We start from the raw sequence: 21,964 nt of genomic DNA, 5'->3' as shown, positions 1-21,964 counted from the left end.
GGACAGTTTCCTATAGTCTGGGACAGACAACGTAAAAACCCCGTGGCCCTGAGCACAGACCCCCCATATGACCCTAGAGCTGGAAAGGCCCACCCGTGAAAGCCATACAGCAACCCCCTCCCCTCTCACATGCTGCAGCTGAAGGCCTTGGACCAGTGGGTGATGGGGGTGACATGCCTGCCACTTGGGCACAGACCTTCCCATGGCAGCAGGATGCCTCAGGTGCTGGGACCACTGCAGCCTCCCTCCTTTCCCTGCCCCTCTGCAGTCTATGTTCCTCTGAGGCTGCTGGCTGAGAAGCCATCAGGGGCACTCCCTCCTCTGCTGGGAGCACTCCCTCCTCTGCTGGGAGCACCCCCACACTGCAGCAGCCTATGCTCCACGCATGCCTGTCACCACTCCAGTGGCCTCTGCGTGGCATCTCCTTGAAAGGCCGTGTCCGGTCCCCCACTGCCCAACACAGAAAGCCCTTCACAGGCTCGCAGCCTCGCCCTCCCCAGCAACCTTGCTTCAGTAAAGCAAGCACCTGACCCCACACCAGGGCCCAGTCTGTGGACTGGACACCCATTGCTACCGGCAGCTACGGCCTTGCAGAGAACCAGGGCCTCTGGGGACTGAGCCCCTAGGGGCAACACCGTGCTTTACCCAGGCCCCTCAAACCAAACTGGGCACCCAAATCCAAGTACAGAGGAGGGAGAAGTGACACTCTCCACTTTTTCCAAATGTCTGCCGACCTGCCACAGAGCCCAGTGAACTGGACGATCTCAGGGAATGGCTCTGCTCTGGCTGAACCAATGAGAGCTGTGATTCAGGGCCGGTGGGCACCAAGCCTCTTGTTTTAGCTGCAGATAGAGGTTCTGGGACGGGGCTTCCAGGGTTTGAACCCAGCCTTTCCAAATCCTGGACAGTAACCTACCTTTCTCTGAGCCTCAGGTTTTAGGCATAAAAATGGCTTCCTCAGAGTTGTTCTAGTGACGAACGAGTTTATTAACTATTAGGTACTCTGAGCACTTCCTCTGTTCCAGAAAGTTTCTATACACATTAATTTTTATTGTTCATGTGGAAAATCCAAGTGCCAGGTAGTTTTCCTGCCCCGTGGGAAGTGGAAGCCCTGGAGACGGTGAGGACGGCAGCAGCTGCAGCTGGAGCCTGAGCAGGACGGGCGGGAGACGGTCAGAGAGCCGGCTAGCCTGGGCCTCCAAAGCAGGGGATTTTGAGGACAGGGTGGTCCAGAGTGCCAGGTACTACAGAGGCCAAGAGTGGACTTGGGCTGACAGCTGGGATAAGCAGCTTTCAGCCAAGCGGAGAGAGCGGTGGCGGGTGGAAGGAGGGGTACACACAGTCCAGGGAAGAAGCGGCCTGGAGACAACAGGGCCCTGGCAAGTTTTTAGGCTGAGGAAAGGAAGGCCCAGGACAGGAAGAGGGGGCAGGAAAAATAACAAGGCAAAGAGGAGGTGAGCAGCAGAGGTGCAGGAAACGAAGAAAAGATCCTGATGCTTCAAAGTGAGCGTGCATGTGGGTTCGAGGCAGGGCAGCAGAGGGCCGAACTAGCCTCCATCCCGGTCCCAGAGGACAGGGGCGGTGGGGACGCCGGGCAAGCCAGTGCTGGGCAGGGAGCGAGCAAGGGCTGGCTCTGTGCCTCTGTGCAGAGAGCCCAAGCCTGTTGAGACCTCCACATGCATACCCCCATCCTTGCTTTCTTTTCTTTCCTCATCCAACTACTCTAAGTCAGATAGGAGAGCTGAAATGACCCAAAAGTTTTATAAACTAATTGAAAAACCCAATTCTGAAATAGTCACGGCTAGACTTTATCCTGAACCAGGTCTATGTGAATAGATGGGACAGGCCAGCAGGAGCTGCCGGGGAGCTCTTGGTGCCAACGCCGGCAGGAGGGTCTGCACCGCCCACTGTCCCAGGGCAGGCTGGGTCAGAGGCACCCAGTGAGGTAGGCACCGCCACTAAGCCCCTCCCCAGACGGGCCAGCAAGGTCAGAACACGCAGCTCGTGCAGTGGCAATGTCCAGTGTCCCCAGCCTCTTTTGCTTGATCAATGGTATTGTCCAGGCTGGACAGAGATGACCTAAAATAATGTTTCCTGTGGGCCTAGTAAAAGCTTTTCCCGCTCACACTTACAGCTGGGGGTAGCTAAGCCACAAGGGAACTTGTTCCGGCCGCAGCCTGCACACAAGGGAGAACTGAAGCGGCACCACAAAGAATCTTACCAAAAACACTCAGGACATCTGCGTCAGGTTGAGCCCACGATGGACTGCCTTTACCACCTGCCTCTGTGAGGTCTGGTCACACGATCCCACTCGTCCCCCTGGCAGCCAGATTGACCACTGAGATGCTTAGTGCCATCTTGATAGTGACCCGAAACAAAAATGACTAACACAACACCATTAATATAAAGATATATTCCATAAAAGAGTTTGGCAGTCAAAGAGAGGCATCATACGTCCGAAAAACACAGGCATTCTTCTTCTCCTAGTCTACAGAGAATTGTTTTTTTAAAAAAAAAAAAAAGACATCATCATCATCAACAAACAGCCACCAGTATACACCACACCAGAATATACACTTCGGCAAATAACTGAAGGTCACACTCAGTCCCTGAACAATAAGAAATAGTACAGGCTACAGAAAAGGTTAGAAAGCAGCCCAGCCAACACGGGACGAATGCCCCAGCCATCCCTACGAGGGCTCCTCGGTTCATAAGACAACCTCATTTCCAAGAGCAAGCCCCGGAAGAGCCCTGACGGGAAGGTGGACCCAGTGACCACAGCTATGAGGGGAGTCACCACGAAGGTCAGAAACAAAACCTCCCAGGCCTGGGGTCTGCAACTGGGCACAGGGCCTGGCTGCGGAAGAGGCCAGCCCCGGGCACGTGGCCACCAGGAGCCCCGGCCGAAGGTTTTGGGGCTGGCCATCTCAGGCTGGGGTCCCTGGCCTTGTAGTGGGGAGGGAGGGCCAGGAGTCAAGTTCTGGGTGACAATTTCAGTAGCACCAAGACGAGAAGACAGTGAGGCCAAGCTGGGGAGTGGGGACAGGGGGAGTGGCGGGTGTGGGTGGGGCTGCATGGAGGAAGGGGGCACGTCCGTGGTGGGGGAGGGAAGGAGAGGCTGTCATGGGCTGGTTCTCGAGACACTCAAGGGAACTGAAAGGGACAGCTCCAGCTGTGGACACCACATAAGGCTGCTCAGAGGAGAATGCGGAGGAAATGAAGAAATGGGTGAGAACACTCTTGCCCCTATAAATAAACTATTTACACACTTTAAGAAAAGGAGAGCGGGCTCTCGGTGGAGAGCCATGCCCACCGCCCACACCGCCGCCTGGCGCCATCAGTACTTAATGCTGTCGAGACCGGAGGCGGTTCTCGCCCCAGGAGAACGGCTGACAGACTCGGGGCAGCGGGCAAGGCACTCCCGTGGCACCAGTCCACGCACTGGCTCAGGCTTACTTCACGTGGACGTGGCTGAGGATCCATGCACCCGCCACAGACCCAGCGGGCACTCAGAGGTCCGCCAGGGCCCTTCCTCCTCCCCAGCTATAAGCAGGGCCCCGGGCTGCTTGACTTGATGGAGAGAAAAGCCTTGTCCACACCTGCTGGTCCCTCTCCCCGTGGCCCACCCACAGATGTGGATGACCCACAACAGGGGTGTCCTGCAGACGCACAGAGGCTCTAGGGCGTCCAAGTCAAGCTCTCCCCACAGGCATGGGAGCCCTGGCTGTCCCTCAGAGTCACCACTCCCACGCAGACACATTCCTGTCTCTGGGCAGACCCCAGTGGGGATGCAGTCACAAGTGTGGGCAGGTAACAAGGGGGCCCCCCGGTCTTCAGCACCAGCAAGCAGAAACAGAGAGGTCACATCACGCTGACGCTGAAGACAGGGCGCTGGCCTCGGTGGGTATGGTGGCTTCTCCCCCTCTGGACATAGGTTGGTGACAACGAATGGCATTGGCCTCCACGGTGGCTCAGCTCCGCTTGCTCACCCTGCTCCTCAGAAGTGATGGCCTGCCTTCACCGCCTCAATGTCTGAGATCAGGGTCCTTGCCAGGAAGATGCCAAATATCTGAAACCAAAGCCAGCAGAGTAAGTGGCCATCAGTGCTGGGGCCCAAAGGCAGAGGGCAAGGTGAGGATGTTCCACGGCCCCTTGCTCCCTCCCCCCCGACCCTGCTGAGACTGAGGACACAGACAGAGCAACACTTCAGCAAGCAGTGAAGCATGGCAGGCCCGGTAGGAAGGGAGCCCTGGGGTCTGGTTTGCTGTATCCCTACAGCCTAAAAGAGGCAAACGGCAAAAGCGAAACAGACGCCCTGCCCTGCCTCCAACATGACTAAGCATGTCACATACCACGGGGCGGGTCACGCTTGTCCCTGGGTTAAACCAAAAATAACAGGGTCACCCTGACTGACTGGTTTTGATTCCCAAAAGGATAAATCTTGAATGTTCCCCATAAACCTGGATTCCACAATAAAACCAAGGCTGTTCCTAATTTGGGCTGTGCTAAGGTCTGATTGTAAGTCCTGACCTTGGTGAACAGGAAAATCATGAGGGAAGATGGATATTTTTCTACCAAGAATAGATTAATGTCAACTTGGTAACCTTTGGAAGTTTGCCTTTTTTCCTTTAAATTCTTGTGTTCCTTTTGAAGTCTGATTTCCTAGCCCAGTTTGCAAGTAAATTTTTTCTTTCCTTTTCTAGATACTTCTCTCAGTCTTCCTTTGAAGGAGGAAGGTGTACCGGCAGCCCTGGGTCCACTTTAGTCCCCTCTTCAACGCAGTCAGAGTCAAATATTTTCTAAATGGTGTGTTTTCCACCGAAGAATGGCTTTAGCCATCTCAGAATCTGCTCGGAGGCTGTGAGCTTCTTCTCACAAGCCCTGGGCAACACTGGAAAGACTCCTGGTTTCTCTGGTATCAGTGAACTATTTTCTCCACCTGTTGTTCTTCCCCTACCAGACACAGGCCAGCCCACCCACCCCAGGCCTCCCTGCCCCCTCAGCCACTAACATCCTCCACAGTGAAATCTGGTCCAAATGAACAAGTGCAGCCTTGAAGGGGAAAGGAAGACACAAAGGGCAGTGGGCCTCAGAGGGTCTGGTGTGGACAGGGAAGCTGACTGCGAGTCCCAGTCCTGGTGCCCAGGACAGGGAGGGAGAGGTCCCGGGGTCAGAGCACATACCTGAGCCTCAAGCCTCCTTCAAACCCCAGCTGACCGACAGTATCACCGTCCACTCTTCAGCTCTTGACACCTCTCTAGATTCTACCACCACCTTCCCACCAGCAGGGAGAGACCTGAAAGCAGCCCACCCAGAGGGCACTGCTGACCCAACCTCCAGAAAGGCCCTCTGAAGAGGGCTGTCGGCAAGACCGGCACAGGGCCACGGTCCCCACACGCCCACACCTACCGAGAGGCCTCACTTTAGGTAGCAGACCACTGGGGAGAGATGATCACAGCCCGCCCAGGGCCCAGCCCCAGCATGACACTGATGGAAGCCACCTGCTCCTGCTCCTATTACTTACACACGCATGCGAGTGCACACACACGCTCAGGCTTGGACATCCAATTGGATCCCTTTCTGTTTTCTCTAAGGTTCCTTAATGTCATAACCAAGCTAGACAGACATTCTATGTTGAGGGCCCAACTTCCTCAAATGAAAAAAGGCCACCTGCCAATCCCGTGGGCTCCTGGAACATACCTGTAGCAGCGAGATGGCGATGAAGACGCCGGCCACGATGTAGATGTTCCTTGGGAGCCAGCCCTCCAGCACCTGGATGCAGCCTTTCGTGAAGATGGACTCGTCCCACTTGTTCTTCAGCTGCAGGGAAACACCGTATCGGCCTAAGCCTACGACACACACAATGTCCCCACCCTGGTCCCCTAGAGAGCTCCAGGAGGGAGCAGGGCAAAGGACGGTGGGAATGAGGCAACAGAGAGGCAGGTGCTGAGGACAGACAGAAATCTCCGGGAGAAACTCACATGCCTGTCCCGGGCTCTGCCCCTCACCGGGCAGTGTGCTATCGCAGGCCTGTCTGACCAAAGGCTCCCTGGCTATGATCTTCCACCCATTTCTCTTCAGGCCTCCAGAGATTTAAAGATCAATTTGCTCAACACACACCCTCAAAGCCCAAGTCTGCAGAAAGGAGGGCTTGGGGGAGGAAGATGTGCCTTTAAAGGGAGAGAAACTGGGAGAAGGGGATCCTAGACTTCTGTGAGTCAGAGGTGCTAGCAGGAGAAGGAAGGGATAGTGGCTTCTCAGAGCCATGTCCCACAGGTAAGCTTGGCTCCAGGAGACAGAGCCAGTGGTTAACTGTCACCAGCCAGCCCACTCCCTCCACCGGCTCAGCCCTGGTGCAGTCAGCAGGTGCATGGAGACCTCATCCCAGTGCACACACAGCCTCTCACCTGTCATCCTCCCCCATGACAACGCTGATGGAACATTGTTCCACTTTAGTGGTGTTATGGCTGAATTGTGTCCCCTCGAAATTCATATGTTGAACTCCTAACCCCCAGTAGCCCAGAATGTGACTTTTTGGAGACAGGCTCTTTACAGAGGTAATTAAGCTAAAATGAGGTCATTAGAGTGGGCCCTAATCCAAAATGACTGGTGTCCTTCTAAGAAGAGATTAGGACACAGACCCGCACAGAGGGAAACCGTGTGAAGACACAGTGAGAGGACAGCCGTCTACAAGCCAGGAAGAGAGGCCCAGAACAGAGCCCTCCCTCCCAGCCCTAAGAAGGAACTAATCCTGCCAACACCTTGACCTTGGCCTTCCAGCCTCCAAACTGTGAGAAAATAAATGTCTGTTGTTTAACCACCCAGTCTGCGGTATGTTATTACAGCAGCCCTAGCAAACCAATATAAGAGGCAAAGAAATTCACAGCCGAAGAAGCTGATGTTGATACAGATCTTTGCCTTAGTCTATTCAGGCTACTATAACAAAATACCATAGACTGGGTGGCTTATAAACAACAGAAATTTATTTCTCACAGTTCTGGAGGCTGAGAAGGCCAACATCAAGGTGCCAGCAGATTCAGTGTCTGGTGAGGACCTACTTTCTAGTTCACAGACAGCTATTCTCACTGTGTTCTCACAGAGTGGAAGGGGCGAATCAGCTCTCTGCAGTCTCTTTTATAAGGGCATCTCATCCGTGAGGGTGCTACCCACACGACCTAATCACCTCCCAAAGGCCCCATCTTCAAAAACCATTACATTGGGAGTTAGGTTTCCGCATATGAATGTTGGGAGGACATGAACATTCAGGCTACAGCAGCTCACTCCTGTGAGATGGAGGTTACTGAAGGCGGACTCTGAGTGTCCCAAGCTGCAGGTACACATCTCTCGTGTCCACAGCTAACAGGAAGGGGCTCTGTAGATTCCCGAGACCCCTCCCTTTCAGAACAGCAGTCATTCCTATCACCAAAGGCCATCAGAACGCAGACTGGAATGGGGTGGGGTCTTGCTTCTCTTCACATACAAGAGCCCACCCCTGCAGCCTGAAGGAAGCCCTGAAGGACAGAGGCTTGCCCCTGCCCCAGGCCAATCTCCCCACTCGTCTCCACGGCCTCCACTTGGAGGCTGGACCAAGTTGCACACACTCCTGCAGCTTTATCCTGAACCCCTCTATAACAGACACCTTCTGGGGCTCCAAGCAGCCTCATAAAAATGCAGCCTTTGAGGCCGGGCGCGGTGGCTCACGCCTGTAATCCTAGCACTCTGGGAGGCCGAGGCGGGTGGATCACTCAAGGTCAGGAGTTCGAGACCAGCCTGAGCAAGAGCGAGACTCCGTCTCTACTAAAAATAGAAAGAAATTATATGGACAACTAAAACATATATAGAAAAAATTAGCCGGGCATGGTGGCACGTGCCTGTAGTCCCAGCAACTCGGGAGGCTGAGGCAATAGGATTGCTTGAGCCCAGAAGTTTGAGGTTGCTGTGAGCTAGGCTGATGCCATGGCACTCACTCTAGCCCGGGCAACAAAGTGAGACTCTGTCTCAAAAAAAAAAAAAAAGCAGCCTTTATTCCTGAAACTTTCATTCCACCTTTTTTTTTTTCCCCTTAAAGAGACAGGGTCTCGCTCTGTCACCCAGGCTGGGATGCAGTGGTATAATCATAGCTCACTGTAGCCTCAAATTCCTGGGCTCAAGCAATCCTCTTGCCTCAGCCTCCCTAGTAGCTAGGACTACAGGCACATGCCACTATGCCCAGATAATTTTTATTATTTTTTATAGAGACGGGGTCTATGTTATGCAGGCTGGTCTCAAACTCTTGGGCTCAAGTGATCTTCCTGCCTCAGCCTCCAAAAATGCTAGGATTACAGGCGTGAACCACCATGCCCGGCCCCATCCCACCTCTTTTTTTTTTTTTTTTTTTTTAGACAGAGTCTTGCTCTGTTGCCTCGGCTAGAGTGCCTTAGCGTCAGCCTAGCTCACAACAACCTCAAGCTCCTGGGCTCAAGCGATCCTTCTGCCTCAGCCTCCCGAGTAGCTGGGACTACAGGCATGTGCCACCATGCCCAGCTAATTTTTTCTATATATTTTTAGCTGTCCAGATCATTTCTTTCTATTTTTAGTAGAGACAGGGTCTCACGCTTGCTCAGGCTGGTCTCGAACTCCTGACCTCGAGCAATCCTCCCGCCTCGGCCTCCCAGAGTGCTAGGATTACAGGCGTGAACCACGGCGCCCGGCCCATCCCACCTCTTTAATGCAGTAACTGCTATGTTTGGGGACTGTAGTTCACAGGGCTTGAAATCACCACCCATTGCTGCACCTTGGGTCTTGCCACCAGCTCAGGAAGCAGTTGGAGTGGCATTTGTGTCCCTGTTCACCTCGATCCCAGTTTAAGTGGCACCTTAGAGCTTAATCACCTGTAGTTTTTCCACTTCAATGTGTACTTGTGTTAAATCAGGAAGTTGGACCATAGGGAATAAAATCTAAAGAACTGTTAACCTAAAGAAATCTTGAAGTTGTACACATTATGGTTCTCACCTGAATCCTGACGTCATATCCACACTGTGTGTTCACAACTTTTTGCTGTGAGAAAAACAGAAGAATTAAGTCACTTTTGATCTCAAGAAGCTGGCAGTAGGAAGCTCTAGAAAAGTCACAACCAAACACCAGCAAACACCTGTGCAAATTCCATTATCCTTCAGTCATGCCGCCAGCTAACCTTGCAGGCTAGGACAGGGGTGGCAAACCTTTCCTGTGAAGGGCTGGACAGTAAATACTTCAGACACAGACTCAAGTCTGCTTTTGTAGCATGAGCAGACACTACCGACATGGAAACAAATAAGCATGGCTGTATTTCAAGAAAACTTTATGGACACTGAAATTTCAATTTCATATAATTTTCATGTGCTACAAAATATCCTTCTTTTGATTTATCTTCAGCCATTTAAAAATAGCTGAAAGCATTCTTAGCTCACAAGTCACAGAAACACAGGCAGCCAGATTTGGCCCCTGGGCCATAGTTTGTCAGTCTCTCTGCTAGGAGGTAAAAGTTACACTTGCTAAATGCAACACTTGCTAGAATGGAATATCTCACAGTCACACTGGAGACCTCAGACACCAGCTGAGCAATTTTAGCAAATCTGAGCCTCTCCGGGCGAGGACAGAGGCGATGCCCTGCCTTCTCGGAGCCCTGTGACCTGACACCAGGCATTACATAACCACACAGAAAGCTTACAAGGGGCCCAGATCTGCTCAGGCTCAGTTCAGGCAAAGTTCAGAGCTCCTCCACCCCAGGAACCCAGCTTCTGGAACCCAAGAACATATTTCTTGAGTGAAAACAGGTGAAGAAAGAACAGGAAATAATTCTCCACTACTGAGAGACTGTCCCCCAGATAGTGACATGTACCCCATAATCCCTGTGAACTTCTGAATACCAGGCATTTTCTCCAGAAAAAGGACACTAAAGAGGGCTGAGCAGGGCTCACTATACGCACAGCATTTTGGCCAGGCACCCCAGTGACAGCCCCTCCAGGTAGGGATAATACTGTTTTTCTCCTGCTTCGCCCAGAACACTAGAGCCAGAACGGGCCATGCAACCACAAGAGCCTCGGGGCAGGGTGGGCGCGAGAGAGAAGAGCCCAGGGTGCTGGAGGGGTCTCGGGAACTCCGGGCTTCTGCAGGGACAGAGGCTCCCCGCGCCCAAGTGCAGGCCGACTCACCGCGGGGTCTGGCACGCAGCAGGAGAAGGGCACCCCACACTTCTCACGGCTGTAGCTGGCGCCGCTGCAGTTAAAGTAGACGTTGAGGTCCCAGTCTTCAGGGCCAAATGCCCCACAGCACTGGTTCTGCAATCACAAAAGCCAGAACCATTGGGGGCTTCAGTGGCACCAAAGTACGTGTGTTGCATCTGCCGCACAGAGAAATCAAGGCCTACCCGGCTACCTCCCACGTGCACAGAGATGCTGAGCTGGCAACACAGGCAGCCCTTTAGGAGGAAGCAGTGCTGCCAGTTGTGGTGGCATGCGCCTATAATCTCAGCTGCACAGGAAAGTTGCTTGAACCCAGGAGTTCGAAGCCAGCCTGGGCAATATAGCAAGACCCCCCCCCTCTAAAGATAAATAAATAAATAAATAAATAATAAACATTTTTAGAAAAAGAAAAAGACGGAAACAGTGGCCAAGGCGTCTCCTCTAACACAAAAGGCTGACTCAGGGGCGCCCCCTGGCCCCAGCGTGCCCAGCCCCAGTCCCTCCTCAGCAAGGAGCTTGCCCTTCCTCTCCCACCTGCACAGCCCTGGGCTGCCTTCTCCTCTGCTTTGAAGCCCCCTGCACCTCTGGTGTGGTCCTCAGCTGGCCCCCAGAGAACACCTCATAGGCCGTGTGTCTTCCCCCCATGAGAAACTCTCAAGCTGGCCCTGGTTCCCTGTTTTGCCTTTTTACAAAAAGCAGCTGGAGAAGGTCTACTCCCAAGGAAAGAGGTACGAGGGGACAAATGGTAACGCAGTCAAAGCTCTGGCCCCCACCTGGGGCCTCTGCCCTCCCTTTCCCATTATCTGGTGTGGTTGCAAAGAAAATCCTCATTTGTCTAAAAAATTTGTGAGCGTCAAACACACTGAAAGCATCACTGTGAAGTTAACAGCAACCTCACCCAAGAGCACATTTCGTTTTTGCGCGCTTGCCCTCGCAGCTGGCGTGGTTATCGTAGTTACGGCAGGAATCACAGTGACAACTGGGACTTCTGCGCGCCCCCCCCCCCCTTTTCTACTTCTAAGGTAAAAGGCCGTCTCCCCACCCCCACCCCCTTGTTCCCAGTTGCTTTGATGATTACCTAATATTTCACCCCAGAAATATCTATAATTTACTGAATGTCTTGGGAAATTTTGTTTTTAAAAGGAAAAGAAAGCAATGGCGAAAACTACAACGTCTTTAAGGCAATGCAAGGTAGAACTGCTAACATACTGAAACCAGCACGCCAAAGGCTGTGTGGAAATGAAAAAAGACTTGTGGCACCAAACAGAAGAAAAAACAGGGAGAGACATCTGAAAATGGACAGGATTTGGTGACATTCACAGACAAATATAAAGCAGTCATAACAATACAGGAAGGCTCTCTCGGCACATAAATGGGTTCTGCTGGATCCCATGATACGTGAAATGAGGGTAAACAAGTTTCGGTTAATGATGAAAGTGGGTCATAGTTATTTTTAATGCTCCCTAATTTATTTTCTTATCAGAACCAAAGCGTTCCATATAAAAAGTTCTTGAGGAAGCTGGGCTTTCTGGCAGCACAAAGATCAAACAAGAGGCTCCCAAAGGCTGACCTGGAGTGAGTTCTTCCCAGGGGGCTGGGGGTTGTAGTCCAAGCCTCCAGGTGTAGCCACACGGGGTGGGATGGGGGGGGGGGGGAACACAGATGGAGTAAAGGCCACAGGCTGGGACTGCTTAGAGAAACCCCTGGGGACATATTCCAGGGAGGTTACATTCCTCTTCATCTGAGGAAGCTTCCTCCAGGCAGCTCTGCCTTCTCAAACAGGAAGGGGAAAAGGTCTGGGGGAGGAAGGAGACAGGAATAGCCTCAGACAGCAAGTCACGAGCCTGGGGGAAGGAGTTCTACTCTGGGCACCCAACGCCCAAGGTCCCGGGAAGGACTGCAGGCAGTGTGGCTACTGGGCAGAGCTGGAGAGATCTGGGCCCCCTTCTGCGGGAGGGGAGGGCTGAGCACCTGGAGAGGGTGGCCATGGGTGCAGCTGCAACCCTGCCAACTAGACTTGCCTGCCCAACCCCAATGTGGGGCGGGTACTCTGAGAGAGCCTGGACTGCTGGGCAGCCATGAGCAGGCAGAGGTGGCCCCTTCTGTGGCCTCCCTGCTGCCTGCCAAGCTGCAAGCAGAAAACCCAGAGGAGGGAGGTACTCCTGTCCTCCACTGGCCTCTGCTCTGGGGCAACACAGACAGATTACTGGCAGGAAGACCTGTGCTCTGGCGGGGAGCCCACTGCAGGTGCTGCTTACGGCTTTCTGAAGGGAGTCGATAAGGTTCTGCAGGTCGATGTCGTCCCGGTAGGACCTGATGTTGCTCTCGAAGAACTCCCGGAACCGGTCCCTCACCCAGTCCTGAAACAGGAAGGCCAGCACGGCCACAGCAAGCTCCAGAAAGAAGATGAGCACGATGGCACCACAGAACTGCATGGGGACAAGGATGAGAGAGGGAGTCACCACATCACCAGCCTGGCCTAGCCACATGCAAACCCAGACCTGGTCTGGAACCACAGCTCTGCACCCGAGAGAGCCATGCTGGGGCCCTGGGGGTCCCATGTCAGCTGGGCGACTCTGGGCAACTTCACCTCATTTGTAAAAAGGGGATACTCACCCCTACCCGGATCACTGCATTGTTGGTAACAGTTAAATCAATGAAAAAGTATGAGAAAGCTCTAAGCCAGTGTGTCATTTCCCATGAAGCAGCCCTCACTGGACAAGAAGGGAACCCTATCATGCAAATGAATGGCTGTCCTACCCTATCAGGGTGTCAGCTCCTTTAGGACAGAGACTGTGACCCAGACACTATCTGAACCATTCCCCACGCACACACAACCATCCAAGCGCCTAGAAAACTAATCTGGTAGCCCCACTTTACGGACAAGGAAATAGGCTCACTCAGGTGTGTAGCTTGCCTGAGGTCACACAGCTCATGCAGGACATCTGAGTTCTTTGGCAGGTCTCATGACTACTCTGGAGGTGCCAATGTTATCCGTACCCACTCTGCACATAAGTATGTGACTGCCAGCTGCATAAAGACCTCTCCAGAAGTGTGGCTGTCCCTAGCCAAACAGTGGTGGCGTTCTACAAAGGCCCGCTGAAGCCACAGGTCCACACCCCTCCCATCAGAGCAGACGCCCAGCCTACAGGGGCTGTGTTCTCACAGCCACCGTCGCTGGCCAGACGGGACACTACGCAGCTTTGCCACAACTGGCAAATTTGGGGGAGCCTTTCAAAGAAAAACTGAGGAAAAACACATGTGCGCACGCACACACACACATAGCCCTCCAGAATGTAATCTCTGTTCACACAGAAACAAGACCCTGAACATAATATTTTTTAAGAGAAAAAAAATCCCATGTGCTTTACTTTTTAAATTAAGTCCAGGAAAGAGAAAGCTTGGTCTAATACATTTAAGAAATAATACAGTGCAAAAAAAGATAATGTGTTTTCCCCAATAGGTGCTACTTAAATTTTAACTGAATGCATTTAAAAATGAATTTGTATCTAAATATAAAACCAAACTCTTAGTAACTTGCAGTTCTGCCAGGAAATTAAGGATTCTGCACTGCATATCCAACAGATTTACACCCCCTGGAGGAGGGAAATGATTTCTCAATTTGATCTTAGCCAGGAAGGGCAAAGGTGAGTAGCAAACAAACAATTCCCTTAGAACTTCTGAGGGAGGATAAAAGGCAAAGGAAGGGGGAGTAGTGCTGGCCTGGGAGCAGTGGACGCATCCCACCAGGGACTGAAAACCAGAGGGGCCCAACTTCTCCTGGGCTCAGGAGTCAGCTCATCTGGATTTTTCCCGAAATCTTACCATTTGGGGCACAGCAGGACACAAAGGGCTGTCTCCAGCTTCCACTGCTGGGGCCCGGGGGAGGCTTCTAAGAGCTGCTACTCACGTAACATATAACCCCCGCCCAGCAGAGCCCACACCCCCAGCCCCCTCCGTCCCACTGTCTCTGTGGCCACTCACAAACTTGAGCAAGCAGATGTTCTCCCGAAGGGCCCCCACGCAGCCGGCAAACCCCAGCGTGAACATCACCACGCCCACCATCAGGACCAGCACCACGGGGTCGATTCCATGCAGCCGGGTCACTTTGGTGAGGTCGGACAGCACGCCCTGAATGAGGCAGAGAAAACAGGGAAGCACTGACCTGGGTCGGGAGTCAAGGGTGCTACCCTGGGGGACTGGGCTGCGTCTCAACTGAGGACAGGGCCCTGCCTTTAGAGGCTCGGTCATCTCATTAAAAGCCAGGCCGCAGTGAGGCCCCTGCCCACCCTGTTAGAGGCCCCTCTGGCCAGCAGATCCCTGCCCACCTCAGCCCCCAGCGGCCTCCTGGTCTCCACCTAGGCTGTGAGTTCTTCCTGGGCAGGCGCCAGGCTTCTCCTGCAGCCTGCAGGGTGCTGTGCTAGGCCTGGGTGGCTGACTGTCAGTTCCCCAACTTGGCACTCAATTAATGGAGAACCCCACTATCGTGAGACAAAAACAGACTCAATATGAACACTCTCGTGGAAAACACACCCACCAGGGTGCACAAAGGCAGCACTGTCCACAGAACGTTGAGTGACGAAGGGGGTGTTCTGTATCTGCACTGTCCAAAATGGCAGCCACTGGCCACAGCACTCAAAATGTAGCTAGTAAGACTGAAGCACTGGATTTTATTTTGTATTTCATTTTAATTAATTTAAATATAAACACGAATAGTCACATGTAGCCAGTGGAAACCACAATAGACAGAGTAGTTCTACAGGATTTGCAAAATACCAAGGAGGAAGTTAAGCCCTGGGGACTGAGTCCCAAAGCATGTTTACAATTGTGCTTCTTTGATTGTAGTTTAATTCTTTTCAATGTTCTTGTTCTGTAAATGACTAGCAGAGAGCAGACCACCCGCCTTCCAAACTATAACCGATCTCTGTTACAGGTTAACTGCTTCCTTTACTGTCTCGTATCAAACGCAGGCCAGACAGCTACGTCTTCAGTGTGGAATGTTAGATACACCTTTCCTGAAAGAAAAAGACTACTTCAACTAATCAGATCGTTGTAACTGTGCTTTAAGCCTCACATAGAAAGATGCTGAAATCATTAACCTTCCCTGAACTTTGTCTATATAAACAATCCCATCTGCTACACTTTGGATCACTGACTTCCATTCTTTGGAATCTGTGCTTCCTGGGTTGCCATCCTCGATCTAAACACTTGAATAAACTTTCTTTAAACTAGATTCTGACCCTTTTTATTATTTTAAGGTTGACAGATGCAAAGGAGTAGCCAGTCCCATACTCAGGGTTTTGCCCAGTCAGGCTGCTGCAGTTCTAGAGGAGGCCACACGGTGGCGCTGTGAGCCATGGATTGCACCTGTTTCTGGGTCACTGGGGCAAAGGGACATTGCACCCCAGCTCTTGCCCTTTAAGGGTTCAGAGGCCACCCTGAAGCTACCCAACCTTGAAGGTGGGCCATATCCAGTTCCTAAGGCTATGGTGGGAAAGCCCATAGAGGTTCCATTAAAAGAAGAGGGCCCTGGGCCTAAGGCTCTAGAGCTACAGTCCCCAACCCCAGAAAGGTTGCAGAGCTCCCGGCCTCCCCACCCACCATCCACCCCCCTCTCCCCCATGGAAAAATTGTCTTCCATAAGACTTGGGGCAGGGTGAGCCTGCACAGCAGGTAAGCTGCCAGTGAGCCAGTGAAGCTTCATCTGTATTTATAGCTCATTGCTTCATCACCACCTGAGTTCTGCACCCGCACACTCCCCCACCCCACCCCTGTCCGTGGAAAAAGGTCTTCCATGAAACTGGTCCCTGGTGCCAAAAGAGTTGGGGACTGCTGTTCTAGAGAAAGCTTTAGTTCCCACTGTTTCTACCCAGCATGCTCCACTTTGCTCCTTCTCTTCTCTCCTCCTCCTCCTCCTCCTCCCTCCCTCCCTCCCTGGCCCTGTAGTGAGGGCCTTTTTCAACTCTCAGGGCCTCCAAAGGGCAACAGGAGTCAGGCAGCTCCACCCTGCCCGCACCCAGTCTAGTCTCCTCCCTAGAGCTGCAACTGCCCCTAATCCTTCCAGGTAATAAGAGCCTAGTCTCCCCTCCTCATAGCCCCACCCACAGGTGCTTAAAGACCTGCCCCTGCCCCACTGGGCATCCAGAAGGCAAAGAGCCCTGCTCCCTGCTCTCAGGGCTTCTTTCTGTGGGCCAGGGCAAGAGCTTCAGGGATAAACCGCAACGGCCTCCAGGGACCTGCTCACCTGCTCCCAGAGGCACAGAGGGGATCAGGAAGTTAGCCCCAAGCCTGTGCTAAGCACAGCTGCAGACAAGCCTTGGGCAACTGGGGGCATCTGGGAACCAAGAAGGCTCTCCACAACCACAGAGTTCAAACCCAACGGTCCTACCACAGGGGAGCAGGTTCTGTGAAGAGTAAGGACCATAAACCTTCACACTGCACGAGAATTGCTTGTTGTCAAGGAACAGATCGGAGGAAGGGAACATTTTAAGTTGAATGAATCTGGTTTTGGCTGCCTGATGCTCAGGGTGCTGGTGACAGTAACACCTACCTTTTCGCTCCATGCCCACAGCCCGACTCCGAGGAAGACAACTCCAGCCAACTAAGCGGGGGCAGGGGAAAGAGAGAGAAAATTAGGTCAGAAACCAGCACCGTGATCACACTTCACAGAGCAAAGTCTGCACTGATAGCCAGGGGATGCTCCTGGCTCATGTCCAAAGTGGCCCCTTGGCTCCTACGGGGCTTCCCACCCCAGAACAGGGGGACATTGAGGATCTGCAGATAACCTGCACCTGACTTCCCTGAATGTCTGGGCCAACTCCTTCAACCCCAGATGGCCCCTCCAGAGTCACAGACACCAGGCTGTGCCCTGGCCCATCACCATTATGCAACCCCCAACTCATTTCGGTGCACTATCTGGTGCGTAAGAAGGCTTCGCCCCTCGTGAGGGCTGCCCCAGGTACCTTCAGAGCCTCCCAGGGCAGGGTGAGGCTGTGCACAGGACCAGGCACCACCCCGGGCTGAGGGGATAGGGGGAGCAGAGCCCAGCACCGACTCTGCCACCCACCCCAGGCTTCCAGCCCTGCAGACAGACTCCACGCGCAGGCAAGCAGCTACCCAGGCCATTCACTGGCAAGCGGCTGAACCTCTTCCTCACGGTACCTATACTCAGCACAGGGCACACGTGTGCTCAGAAAATGCTGGGTTATTAGCTATTGAGTTAATACAGGGCTGCACTTCTGCACCCCAGAAGAGAAGCAGAAGCACCCCCAACCCCGACCTCCCACCTCCAGGAACCCATGTGCACCACAACAGAAACGGGCCCACCCAAATACACCAAACAGGTTCCTAGACCCAGGAGGACTTTTCCATATGAAACAAAACACATCATGATCTCTGCAAATAAAGCTGCCTCCTATTCTTCTGTTTAACTGCTTTACACCACGCTGGCATTTCGCTGCCGTTTATCAGCATCTCCCCAGAACTAACAGGGCTAGGCTTCTCCATGGCTCTCCACCTTCCAGTGTATTCTCAAGCCTCAAGCCATTTCTGCCCATTTTTTTTTTTCAACACTAGCCCTAGGGGGTGAAGTTGGAAGAACTGGCCCCCTTATAGAAAGCCCTGGGAGGTCTCAGCTTCTTTGGGACCACATCACTTTCAGAAAACGTACACAGGCCCAATATTTTGTATGGAATTTCAGAGAGCTCACAGCCTTCCGTTGCTGGTTCCCACAGTGGTCTGTGAACCCCAAGTGAAAAAACTCTGCCAGGACGGATCCCTGCATTTTATACAGCAGAACAAAGCAGGGCCAAGACCAAATGCCAGGCCGCAGGGAGAAGGGCGGGATCCCAGGTCTCAGTTCATGTATCCATTCACTCCTCGCTCATTCGTTCAACTAATATTCACAGGGTATGTCCCGGGTGCCGGGCCGTGTCCAGCACTGGACACAGCACTGAGCCCACAGCAAAGCAAAGCTCACACTCACGCTCCAGTGGGCTCACCCTTGAGGATGTCCCGCTCCTCAGTCCTCCCTCTGAATTACCTGGCTGGTGTTTTTTCTTGATGGAGGGCACAGCCACTTCCTTTCCCTCCCAGGTGACCCAGGCTAGCACAGGGAGCGAGCCCGAAGGCGATGGCTACTGCCCTCTGCGTCCCGTCGGCCCCATCCCTACCACTCCTCGAGGCCCCAGTGACTTGCTTTCCTCGTGCCAGAGCTGGAGACCAAATCTTTTTTCTCATCTTATGTGACCTCATCCAACACAGCTGCTCACCCCTCCCCCAACCACTCAGACACACTCCCGCCTCCTCCTCCTCCTCCAGACCCCTCTAAAGGCCAAGGGCACTCACGCTGCAGTCCTTGCCCCTCATCCTCCCCTGCGCACTCCAGGTGACCTCCTAAATCACAGGCTTTAAATACCATCTACACACTGCTGGCTCTCGGATCCAAATCTCCAGCCCTGGCCAATCCCCCAGTCAAACACCCTAATGTCTCCTTCACTTGCCCACCTCACACAGCTACAAATATTTCCATCTTAACATGCCGGGGAAAGGAGCCTTGGTCTCCCAGCTCCCCACCCAACCGGGCACCATGTGCACCCACTCGTGTGTGTGAGAGAGAAAACCCAGCCCCAAGCATGACGCCTCTTTCTCTTTGACCCCACACGCAACCCGCCAGGACCTTCTGCAGGTTCTACCTTCAAAATCCAGTGTCCCCGCCCCTCTGCTCCCTCTGTCCACGCTCTGCCTGCTCAGGCCCGGATCCTGTAGGGGCTCCTCACTGGGCCCCAAGCAGCCACAGATCAGATGACTCCCCTCTTCAAACCCCTCAAGTGACTTCCCTTCACACCTAGAATACTATCCACACTGTCTGCGGCCCAGGGCTCCCATCTCCCGTGTCCTCCTGCCCACCCCTGCCCAGCCCAGCTCCCCAGGCCACCGGCATCCTTACTGTTCCGCAGAGTCTTGACACTGCTCCCCAGCCTAGAATGTTCTTCAAATAGGTTCCTGGCTTCCTCCCTCACCTCAGTCAGCTCTCTTCAAATTTCACCTCCTCAGAGACGTCTCCCCTCACCATCCTGGGTGGGCCTGCTCCCTGCCCCCCCACTCCCGACCACCTCCTGCTGACTTTCTTCCTGGCCCTGACCCTCGACCCCACAGGCCGACCCCACAGGCCGTTTGTCTACCGCGTCTCCCCGAGTAAGCCCTCCTAAGCCCTCCGAGGGCAGAGACGTTATCTGTTTTGTTCACTTGTGCCCCAACAACTTGGAGAAGGACGTGGCACAGAGTAGGCGCAGAGCAGGCACGAGCGAGTGACCCACCAGGGATCAAGACCAGGGCTTGTCTGGGTCCCTCCAGCTCTCCTCCCAGGCACTTGCAAAGGAGTTCAGAGTGGAGAAGGACCAAGCCCTACACGGGGTAGCAGCCTGGGATCAGAGCAGAATGGGGGCTGCAGCCAACCTATGCGCCATCCAGTGTTCCCAGGCACCCCAGCCCCTGCCTGGCCATTTCCACAGCAGTCCATCCATCCCCTCGAGCCCTGTGGGACACGTGAGAAAAGCCTGCCTTAAAAACACGCAGCCAAACCACCGCACAGAGCGCTCTCCTCTCCTCCCACCGCAACTCACAGCCCACCCTCTCTCACCCCATCTTCTAAGTCTATCTTTTCCCACATTAAAACCAGCCTCGGGCCGGGCGCGGTGGCTCACGCCTGTAATCCTAGCACTCTGGGAGGCCGAGGTGGGCGGATCGTTTGAGCTCAGGAGTTCGAGACCAGCCTGAGCAAGAGCGAGACCCCACCTCTACTAAAAATAGAAAGAAATTATATGGACAGCTAAAAATATATATAGAAAAAATTAGCCGGGCATGGTGGCACATGCCTGTAGTCCCAGCTACTCGGGAGGCTGAGACAGGAGGATCGCTTGAGCTCAGGAGTTTGAGGTTGCTGTGAGCTAGGCTGACGCCACGGCACTCACTCTAGCCTGGGCAACAGAGTGAGACTCTGTCTCAAAAAAAAAAAAAAAAAAAAAACCAGCCTCGGCTCCACCTTTATTTATAGGGTTCAGGGAATCCACCCTGAGGTGCTGTTGTAATTTTTCCCCTAGGCGACTAAACAGATACAATGGGAAGGGGTGACTGGTTTCACAAAAGGAAGTTTGCTCTGCCAAAAAATTCAGAGCACAAGTTCTTAAAAAAAAGATCCTCTACTCCTCAAGAGAGAAGTCCATGTTCACCTGCCTCAGGAGCACAATGCCTGTGCAAAGGTAGGTGTGCTTGTCTGTATGTCTGTAACAATCACCCCCTACGCCAAACGACAGGCCCCTGGTGCTGCTCTGCTCGTGGCTCACAGACACAGGCCCTATACCCTCTCTTGCCACCTGAAGCTGATTCTTCCTAAGGCCCCCTAGGAACCTCCTGGCTGAATCACGGTTGACCTGAGAAGCCAGCTCCCGGCCACTGCAGGGCGCTTCTCCTCCTCTCAGCTCTAAGAACAAGGGCTCATGTTTTTTTCCTTTCTGTTCTAAAGGAAGAACTAAAGTTAACTCACACCGGAAAGACAGGAACTTGGGGGTCACATGTCAGATCATAGATTCAATGAACACTGGCCCGGGGCAGGAACTGTGGGGACCAACAATGGTTTTAGACACAAAGAGACCGAGGGAGGACCAGACAGGGGAAGTGACCTGCCTGGCTGCTCATATAGCAGCCTCACGAATGAGCCAGGGCACTAATGGAGCCCTGCCCTGGAACTCGGGAGTGGATGGTGTGTGAGGCTGAGCCAGGCTGGGCCATCCTCCCTGGTTGCCAACCATCTGGGAGTGAGGGTTCAGCTGGGTGCCCTCCAGCCTCAGTGCCTTTCTTTGTCCCTCTTCTATGAGGTAATTGAATCCCCTACTGACAAATGAGGCCCAACTCTGGCCAAGCCCAAGGGGAGGCCAGCCCTCTTTCTGCTTGGACCAGTGGGCACTACCCTGCTGTGGTCCTCATGGCAAGCAGCCCCACCCTTTCCTGAGTGTGCGCGCTGTGTTTAACACTTATTGCACCTAACGAGACCCTTCCACATCCCATATCACTGGCCCCATTACCCTCATTTTTTCAGATGGGAAAGCCCTGGTGCAGAGCAATTTGGTCATCTTGCCCAAGGTCACACAGCTAGCTGGAGGCACATTTAAGAACCAAACTTGGTGTCTCAGACCCTGACACATGCTATCTCACCACCCACAGGGCAGCCACCCCAGCCACCCCGTCCATACAGGGGCACCCACACAGGACTGTCCACACAGGGGCCCTGGGTGCAGGAGTTCCACAGAGGGGCTTCTGGGCTGTACAACTCTAAAGCCGATGACCCACAGTGTCAGGTGGTGAAGCCACTCTGTGTCCCAACCAGGGTGGTAGACAAGGGAACAGGGGTCACTGCAAAGATTCAATATTGACCTTTCCACCTTAGGCAAATGCCCCTATGAAAGAAGGCAAGAGGTTGTCTTGGGACACTCTGGGCTGGTCTGGCCAGAGTCTTAGAAGCCACTAGAAATCCACTCATCCACTCAAATGAGCAAGCCTATGGCATGTTACCCAAGCTCCATCAAGTCACAGCAGACATGCAGACACCTGGCCCAGCCCTGCTAGACTGCAGGACAGAGTTCCAACTCGAGGCAGGTCACAAGTGCCTCTTACCTGTGTTGCAATAGCTTTGGCCCCTTGCAAGATTTCATTTAAGCACATGTAAAAGCACTCAGGCAATTCTTGCAGGTCTTTCCTCAGCAAGC

The 21,964-nt window shown here is 53.4% G+C and overlaps 1 protein-coding gene across 3 annotated transcripts in view; it reads right to left on the bottom strand.

Moving 5' to 3' along the window:
* Positions 1–2,434: 2,434 nt before the first annotated feature.
* TSPAN14 (tetraspanin 14) overlaps positions 2,435–21,964 on the bottom strand; it is a 58,127-nt gene continuing 38,597 nt past the window's right edge. For all 3 annotated transcript variants that reach the window (XM_069459996.1, XM_069459998.1, XM_069459997.1), the window contains exons 3-9: positions 16,753–16,803; positions 14,187–14,333; positions 12,461–12,631; positions 10,173–10,298; positions 8,992–9,036; positions 5,701–5,820; positions 2,435–4,069 (exon numbers count right to left, since the gene is read on the bottom strand). In XM_069459996.1, coding sequence (XP_069316097.1) covers positions 3,998–4,069; positions 5,701–5,820; positions 8,992–9,036; positions 10,173–10,298; positions 12,461–12,631; positions 14,187–14,333; positions 16,753–16,803 — 732 coding nt within the window. In that variant the 3' untranslated portion in view covers positions 2,435–3,997. The remainder of the gene's footprint in view (positions 4,070–5,700; positions 5,821–8,991; positions 9,037–10,172; positions 10,299–12,460; positions 12,632–14,186; positions 14,334–16,752; positions 16,804–21,964) is intronic.

Source organism: Eulemur rufifrons, chromosome 28 (genome assembly GCF_041146395.1).
Source record: "Eulemur rufifrons isolate Redbay chromosome 28, OSU_ERuf_1, whole genome shotgun sequence".
NCBI classification, from domain to species: domain Eukaryota; kingdom Metazoa; phylum Chordata; class Mammalia; order Primates; family Lemuridae; genus Eulemur; species Eulemur rufifrons.
The sequence above is the reverse complement of the archived record's forward strand: the minus strand, read 5'-3'. Positions and strand labels throughout refer to the sequence as shown.